This window comes from Rutidosis leptorrhynchoides, chromosome 2 (genome assembly GCF_046630445.1).
Source record: "Rutidosis leptorrhynchoides isolate AG116_Rl617_1_P2 chromosome 2, CSIRO_AGI_Rlap_v1, whole genome shotgun sequence".
NCBI lineage: Eukaryota > Viridiplantae > Streptophyta > Magnoliopsida > Asterales > Asteraceae > Rutidosis > Rutidosis leptorrhynchoides.
In genome coordinates this window covers 445,540,383-445,548,842 of record NC_092334.1, presented here as the reverse complement: position 1 = coordinate 445,548,842, position 8,460 = coordinate 445,540,383, and the positions used below count along the sequence as shown (strand labels likewise).

The following is an 8,460-nucleotide window of genomic DNA, read 5'->3' as shown; positions in this document are numbered from 1 at the left end:
TGAAGAAAAGCCTCCATACACATCTTCCAATACTTGTAGTTGTTTCCTACAAGTTTCTCCATTCCATTGACCAAACCACCATTGTTTCCATTTGCGCCTTCCAATTTTGATAGCAAGCTAACTAGTTTGGAACTTTGAGTAAACTTTGAGTATTTGCACACAAGAGTTTAACTTAGAACCAAGCTCTAGATACCATAAAACAACAAGTTATTTGCTATGAATAAAATGTTAAGGAAATAATATGAACGAGAATATGAAAAACTAAATGTGTTGTCACATCCTTATAGAGGAAAAGCAAAACTTAATCATAACACACCAACAAATAGACCCACTAGTAAAGCTAGATGACAACTAGCATACATGTGAACACACCAATATGACAACTAGCATACATGTGAACACATCAACAATTAGACCTAACAAGAGTTATGGGTTCGCGCGTTGCTGCTCAATATTTTGCGCGAGTTTTACAACGATCATATTATTGTTCTATCATTTTTTGTTTGCAATAACATAAACATACACGCCTGCCTTCACATCACGCCTAAACTTCAGAAGAAGACAGCCACATCAAATCCATACATACACCAAAAACACCTAATCTAACCTACTAATTACGCATTCTGCCTATACATGAGATAAAACATGCGTATTCATTATACATTATGTTTATATGGCAAAATATTGTACGGTCAAAAAGTTACCATCATTCATCAATGGTTATATTACAAAGGTAAATTACATGCCAAAGTATTCAACGATTACAAAGTTACCATCACTTACATCCAAAAGTGTTTCATAATTACAGGCTAATACATTTTTGTCCTCCACCAAGTCCATAGGTTGATGAGTCTTCTTAAAGTTGAGATCAGCCAGGAGTTAGGAGTTAGAGCATCTGTACATTTCAAAATCACGACCAACATGAGTTCAAGAATAAAAATATATACTCAGATGTTAATGCATAACTGAATAAAACACATTACCTATGTTTTGCGTTGCAGTATCATGCACAACTGAGAAACACCTTACACATAAGTCTATATGCTACTTTCTGATTAGAACTTTTTTTCTTCTAAAAGATCCGAATATGACAAAAATGTTAATCCTCACTTACACATATCCGTTTTTAGACATGTTAAATTTAGTTTCTCATTAAGGTCTAGAACAATATACCTAGAAGTTTTATTAATTCATCATTCCGACACAAGTGCACCTTGCATTGATATGGATGGTGATTGACCCACACAAAAATCATGATTCCAGTAAAAAAGATTCATTTAAAATTATATTTACAATGACATCTCAAAACTATGTAACTAAAAGTATGCATAAAAGTTTCTTATTCGGTTTTTTCCATTGTATTTAAGAGAAGTACTTATGGTTTGCCATCTTTGCCAGCGGCGGATCCTGCCATAGCATTTGGTTTCTTCAACCCAGCAGCCACTGTATCATCAAATTGTTTATGTAACTATTGAAAAAGTAAACAGTCACACGAAGTTCTTATCTTCAAAGATACTTGTGGATCTGGATCTGATGGAACAGTCACACGACCATTATAGCAACAGTTATGATAACGAACTTACGATCTTGGAAATATGACCTTAAACGCACTTCATACCAGGACATTGCGTTACAATGAGTACAAAGTTGTGTACAGTCTCCAAGATCACGATACAATGACGAAAAATAAACAAATAACCAACAACTATAACATTTAATCATGTAAAAGAAAAAGATAACCAAATTCAAATATCGTAATACATTCGTCGGAAAATATAACTGCATATAGTTGTGGGTCATCTTCAACAACAATTATATTAGAAGCTACATTTGCATTACAATCGATTAGTATAAGATAACAGAAATAAGATGCAAAAACAATTAACAAAAAAAAATTACTAACATACAAAACAACATATGCAAAGCATACCATTATTCTCCGAAGGTAACTCACAGGAGTTATTACACCTGCTCTCAAGAGAAGACAAAATTGGCTTTAAAACTTGGAAAATGACATTCAACGGTAGCGACTAATCTCGCTTGTTTCGTTTTACGAGCCATTTAAGTAGACAATATACAAATTAACAGAAAAAGGGCAACTTATCCCAGAAACAGTTTAATTAGCACAAAAAATTAAATAACGAACATTGTGTATATGAGGAGTTCTTCAATTTATATAAAGATAATTAAAAGACCTTATGATTCGGTAAAATCAATTCCGACAAAACAAAACTGGTTTACCCATCATGGATCGATGGATCCACGACGTCAAAGACTCAACTGACCAAATTTTACCCAATTTACCGTATAAAGCTTACCTCGGACTCAGGAAACACCGTCTCTCCACCTTTTTGTACATTAGACAGATACATAAGTATGGTTGCAATCATGTGACCACCAAATGCTTGATTTGCCTTATCATGAAAGTAATCCCAATGTGGCTCGTACTTTTGACCATTTTCATAATGTAATATTTGCATTGACTCTACATTTTCAATTGGAAGAAACATCCACGCAGAAATCCTTGATTCAACACCCGCAACTACTTTATCCTTCAAAATCAAGATGTTATCAGCACATAAAAAATTCATATCTTGAAAAAACTCAAAATTAAGTATCTATAGACCATAGATCATCACAAATTCATGAGCTTTTTATAGGTAAAACCTAAAAGGCACAATAAGATGCACAATACAATAACTTCCATAACTGAATATCTAATGCAGTAATAAACTAAATTGATGAAAGGTTATTTTTACATACATTACATATAGACAGTAAGTAAGGAAGATTTTAGATGACCTGAGGCTTGTTAAGTAATATGTCAGAGCTTGTTCGAACTTTGCTTTCTATACTTTTATCAGATTCATTGTCAGCCACCATAGATTTCTTGAGCTTATCCTTTGCCCGATCAACCATAATTCATAATGAATTAGCAAATGCAATGGATTTTTAAAAGAACTGTGTTTGAATAATATAAAGTTAAAAACTTTCATTGCAGACATAAGAAAATCAAATACTCCTAAATGCAATTACCAATTGCATAAAGTTACATACAGTTGGACAACTCCAAAACTGCATCTTTCTTTCTTTCCTCTTATTTATTTATTTATTTAAATATTTAATTTAATTAATATATATTTATATTTATTTTGTTTAAATTTTTAAATCTAAATTGTTTTATTCTGATAAGGAGTACTATAGAATTTAATAAATATAAATATATGAATGAGATGAGATGAGAAATAAAAACTTACCAGTTGAATTAGATGATCACACTGTATCTGTTAAAAAGTTTCTATACAAAAATGCCATGTACAAATACAAATTGCACATACATAAAACTTACAATCAGTCATTGTTATATAATCTATGTGTGAGTCAATACGACCCGTTAACACTTTTTGTCAATAGGGTCATTTACATGTATAAAGTTCTACCAACAAAATGATATAAAATGATATACTTTATGATCTAAAACACATCATTATGACTACAAAATCGAGTGGTGAATGTCAATAATAACGAAGAAGAATTACCTCTGGTTTGTTCGAGGCTATCTACTGATCTTTAATGTGATATCGAGAGGTCCCAAAAAATCTGGGGAAAAAAAATACAAATAGAGCTAATTAAAAACATACTTCAAATATTTGATGCTATTAGTACAGTCTAAATGTTCTCTATGATTACTAAAGTCATCTTCTATCAACCTGTATGGGTTACCGATAAATTCTCTACGATAAAACCAAACCCACTGTTCCAGCGACCTACAACCTCCGCGTGTATTACTTATTCACGAACATAACTACCAGCCCACTTGAGTAATCTTGTTTCAACCATTCAACTATCATTCATAAATTCGTCTTGTTTCATATATCAAGACTTGCATGTCCTCACCATTTTCTGAAAATATACATGATCAATGAAAATGATTATAAATATGTACAAATATAACAACAATAAAATTTCTTAACCAACAAATCTTTTGTAAACTAGAAATAATTCGGACCGCGCGTTGCTGCGATTGTATTTGGATATATGTTGTTTGCTATCTAGTATACCTAATGGTTCGTGCGTTGCGATAGAACATTTTAACGTCTTTTATAAAACTAATGTTGAGCAAGAACAGAGAAAAAAATAAGCGAACAAAATGGATTAAAGTACTCGAACTCATATGATATAATTGGTTTAGTTTGTTTATGATATATGCACATGTATATATAATTAATTCAAAATGTTTCACTTTTTATATAAAAAAAAACTCCGTTTCGAATATAATTAGTTATGTTTTGTTCGTAAAATTATTTCGAGTTGAATGGTGATAACGTAGAAATCTAACTCGCGGCAAGAAAAAAATAAATCCCGTTAAAAAATTGGGTGAGTTTTATTTAATATTTATTATATTAAATTAAAGAGTTACATTTAAATCTCAAAAGTTATCTTTTATACCCCACTTTTACCCCTAAATATATACAAATACTCCTTTGACTCTTTTCTTCCTTGGCCAAAACTACAATGCACTCCACACACAAATTGGCCCTAAACGACTAATTTTTTGATGAGGTTTAGTAGATATGGAAAAAAGGGTACCCAATTAAACATATATACATGCTTACGGGTGATTTCGAATCATTTGTATTTGTATAGATATTATTAACAACAGAAAAAGCGAATCAGATGCAAATTTAACGCATTCCGAAATGAACATAGAAATTAAAAAAAGCAAGCATAATATTTTTATCACCCAACATTTATTTATAAACACAATAAAAGCAACCGATGTATGGTCCAAATTGTCATGTTTCACCAAACACTGCATTTAGAATTTAAGTAACGGAAACTATAAGAGATGACTTACAATGCATATGTATAAGCTCAAAGATGTTGCAAATTTGTCATCGCCAAAAGAGGTCAAATAACTTATTTCCTGTGAAGATAAATCAACTTTTTACCCTGTTTATCTTACTTAAGAAAACATAAAATACAAATACATATAAGATAAACAATTAATCCAAAATTTAACAGACCTGTAGTCATATCATGTAAATCGAAAAACATGGAAAATTTGTTCATGTATAATACAATCCTATAGCAAATTTCGTTACGAAAATCGATATTAACAAACCTGTAGTCTAATCGTATCTCTTCAAAGCTGAATCCGTCAGATATGCTTCGTTGTTAAAATGACTTAAACAACCTACTTCAAATAATCAGCTCATTTGTGAACTGAACTCCAAAATTCACTCAAAACCCCTAAAATTAAACAAACCAAAAAACACATAACAAAGACAAAACATCTAAAAACACAAATTTAAAACATATGAATATATATTACCATCATCAAATTCTTCAAATTCATCATCTTTTGATGCTTCTTGAACAATTGAAGGACTAAAAATTGATCGGAAGATGTGTCTTTCTTTTTGGCTAAACGCAATAGCTGGAAAAAACCCCTAAATATTCAGCTTCACGCGTCGATCGAACAACAGCAACTAAGAACCCTAATTCGCAGTGACGCTAAGAACCCTAATGATGGCGATTTGAAGAAGAACAGAAAATTTGCACCTGTAAGAAAGAACGTAGCAGATGAAGAAGGTTCTAGGGTTTTTTGTTTGTGTGTGAATGGTTTGAACAAAATAATGAAGAGAAAAGGTATGGAAAGAAGATGTTAGGAGTAGAAAACGTTTGATTAAAGAAAGAAGGTGAGGTAGAAGGTAAGGAAGATGTAGGAGATGTCGAATTGTTAAAGATGAAGGGAAAAGAATTGTGTGGCTGAAAAGGTGAGCAGTGTTTGTTTCTGAGAGGGAGGGGTAAACGTGGCCCACTTGTATTTAGTAGTTGATAATAAAACAAAATAAAAGGACAAGTATGCCATAAAAGATAATATCAAGTTGGACAAAAGTTGAATAACTTGAGCAATAAAGTCCATAATCAAGTTGATCAACTTGAACAATAAAGTCCATAATCAAGTTGAGCAAGTTGAGTCACGTGAGTTGTGCACTAATATTTTAACGATGTCTATAATTATCTACTTCGTATTATATTCAACAAACTTGTATTATCGAAGGTCATAAGGGAATAATCTTACATACTTGAATTATATTAAACGATCGAACGCATGATGAGCTAGTTGATAATTGAAACCTTTTTAATCAATAGGGTTGGAAAATTGCCCCAATAATATAGTACAGTAAAATGTCAGGACGTCTCCCATGTTACTTCCGGTTTGGTGTCAATTAAGAATCATCTACCGTACATTAGAAGAATGTTTGTTTTTTTGAATGCAGAGGATAACCGTAAGGGTGTAGCCTAGTGTTAAAATTTCGGCCTTGTAAAAAAGGTGAAATTTTCGGAGATTCCAGGTTCAAATCCCTCATAGTGCAAAATAAATTTCCTTTGATCACGGAGGACCACCAACGATTAGGGGTGTTCATTTTCGGATATCCGAAATTCGGATATCCGAAATTTCGGATATCCGAAATTTCGGATATCCGAAAATTCGGATAGTGAAAAATCCCATCCGAAATCCGAATCCGAAATTTTGGATATCCGATTTTCGGATATCCGGATATCGGATTATCCGAATATCCGATATTTTTGAAGAACTTCGAATATTTTCGGATAATTTTTCGGATATTCGGATATTTTTCGGATATTTCGAATATTTTTCGGATTTTTTAAAATTTTTCGGATATTCGGATATCCGAATATCCGAAAATTTTAAAAACTCCATCCGATATCCGAATCCGAAAAATCGGATATCCGATTTTCGGATATCCGAATTTTCGGATATCCGATTTTTCGGATATCCGATTTTTCGGATATCCGATTTTTCGGATATTTTCGGATTCGGATTTCGGATAATTCGGATTCGGATATTTTGAACACCCCTACCAACGATGACTCCGGCCGCAGGGCCGGTCCAAAGTTTTTGCATGTCTCGGGCGAAATGATTATAAAATGCCCCCAACAAAATTGTGTTGCGCAAACATATATCTTTATGGGGTTTAAACTATGGAGGTTGACCACTCATTTACGTCTATGATAGACTTGAGAAACACTGTTTTTAAACATAAAAATAGTTATAATGTTTTTTTAAGTAGTTTTTTAAAGAAAACATGTTAAAAATGATATCTAATACAAAGTTAAGAGCTATTAAAACCAGAATTAATAAAAAATAATACAGTAGTCAAGTTTCGAACATGTACCGTTTCAAAATAAGTTACATACTGGGTGTTCATCCCAGCCAACTAGGTTACAAATAATTTTGTTATGTAGTGACACACAAATATTATATATTAAATTTCTATTAATAGTTTTTTTTCGAAATGATGCCCTAACCGCGTGATGCCGCGGGCCGTCGCCGGCTTCGCCCATAGCCTTAGCCGACCCTGACTCCTAGTTATTCGCAAAGTGGATGGTCACTTTGAGATTAGTCGGTTCAAAAAGCAAAGCGGATTGAAACTCAGGTATGATAAAAAAGAAATGTAGAGGATGTATATGTATAAGTATATGTATACTACAATCAGCATGTTATTATCAAATAGTACTTGTTTGTATGTATGTATGTATGCCATAACTACTACCCATGCATGTGTCTTTTTCCAGCCATGTTATGTGTTTACCTATCATTCATAGAATTGCACATGGTGTGTGTGTATATTATAGATAGAAATTTTGTATGTAAGATAATTGAATTAGCAAAACAAAATATAAATATAAATATAGTATTTTAAAAATGCAGTAATTTATATGAGATATTTGTACATTAATGGTTAAATGACCGATTATATGGCTAAAATTCACAATCTAACTACAATCGTCTGAGAGTTTCCCAGTGGTTGAAAGTTTGAAGTTGGGTTTTTTTTTTTTTTTTTTTTTTTTTTTTTGGCGAAAAAACGAATACTCATATAGAAACGAGTGCGTTTTCTAAAAGAAAACTCTCTCAACAGGGAATACAAAAGGACTAAGGGAAAACGGGATGGCTCGCGTCTAAACAAAAAACTATCTATAAGCGAGTCTCCCTAACATCTCGAAAAAAAATACAAACATATTAACCAAACAAAAAACCAAATAATAGACGAAATACAACGAACGAAAGCAACCGAAGAAAATCAAGACGGACCATACCAATCAACATCGAGGACCCGCCCTTTTCAATTTTCCATGGACCGTCTCTTTTAAAGAATTTTTCCCGGATCGGTTCTCAATCTTGTATGATAACACGTTAGCGGATCCATCACCCGGTGCGCTCTCCCGGTCAACCGTGTCATCATAATGTCGAATGCCGCGAAAGCCTCCATGGACATATTTTCTCTCTCAATTGCCGATGAGCCACCATCTTTTCCAACTTGAAGTTGGGTTCTTAGCACCAAGAGATATTGGTAGATAAAAGCAAATAAAGGTTAAAAAAAATCACTACAAGAAAAATGAGTGAAATTAACTCTTTACGGCCAACCA

At 32.6% G+C, this 8,460-nt stretch overlaps 1 protein-coding gene across 4 annotated transcripts; it reads right to left on the bottom strand.

The window, feature by feature from the left end:
• Nucleotides 1–1,881: 1,881 nt before the first annotated feature.
• Nucleotides 1,882–5,749, bottom strand: LOC139892453 (probable prolyl 4-hydroxylase 7). Of its 4 annotated transcripts, none has more exons than XR_011774074.1 (6): nucleotides 5,336–5,749; nucleotides 5,126–5,253; nucleotides 4,859–4,965; nucleotides 3,711–3,903; nucleotides 3,540–3,600; nucleotides 1,882–2,552 (listed from the first exon to the last, which is right to left on the bottom strand). XR_011774074.1 is itself a non-coding variant. In XM_071875546.1 (6 exons), exons 5-6 carry the CDS (start codon nucleotides 2,917–2,919, stop codon nucleotides 2,301–2,303), a joined length of 369 nt encoding a protein of 122 aa, XP_071731647.1. In that variant the 5' UTR covers nucleotides 2,920–3,600; nucleotides 3,711–3,903; nucleotides 4,859–4,965; nucleotides 5,126–5,253; nucleotides 5,336–5,749; the 3' UTR covers nucleotides 1,882–2,300. The 4 variants fall into 4 exon arrangements, 3 of the variants coding, with proteins under 3 accessions (XP_071731647.1, XP_071731649.1, XP_071731648.1); XM_071875546.1 differs by having other exon boundaries at nucleotides 2,803–3,600; XM_071875548.1 differs by having other exon boundaries at nucleotides 2,803–3,600; nucleotides 4,859–4,961.
• Nucleotides 5,750–8,460: the final 2,711 nt, after the last annotated feature.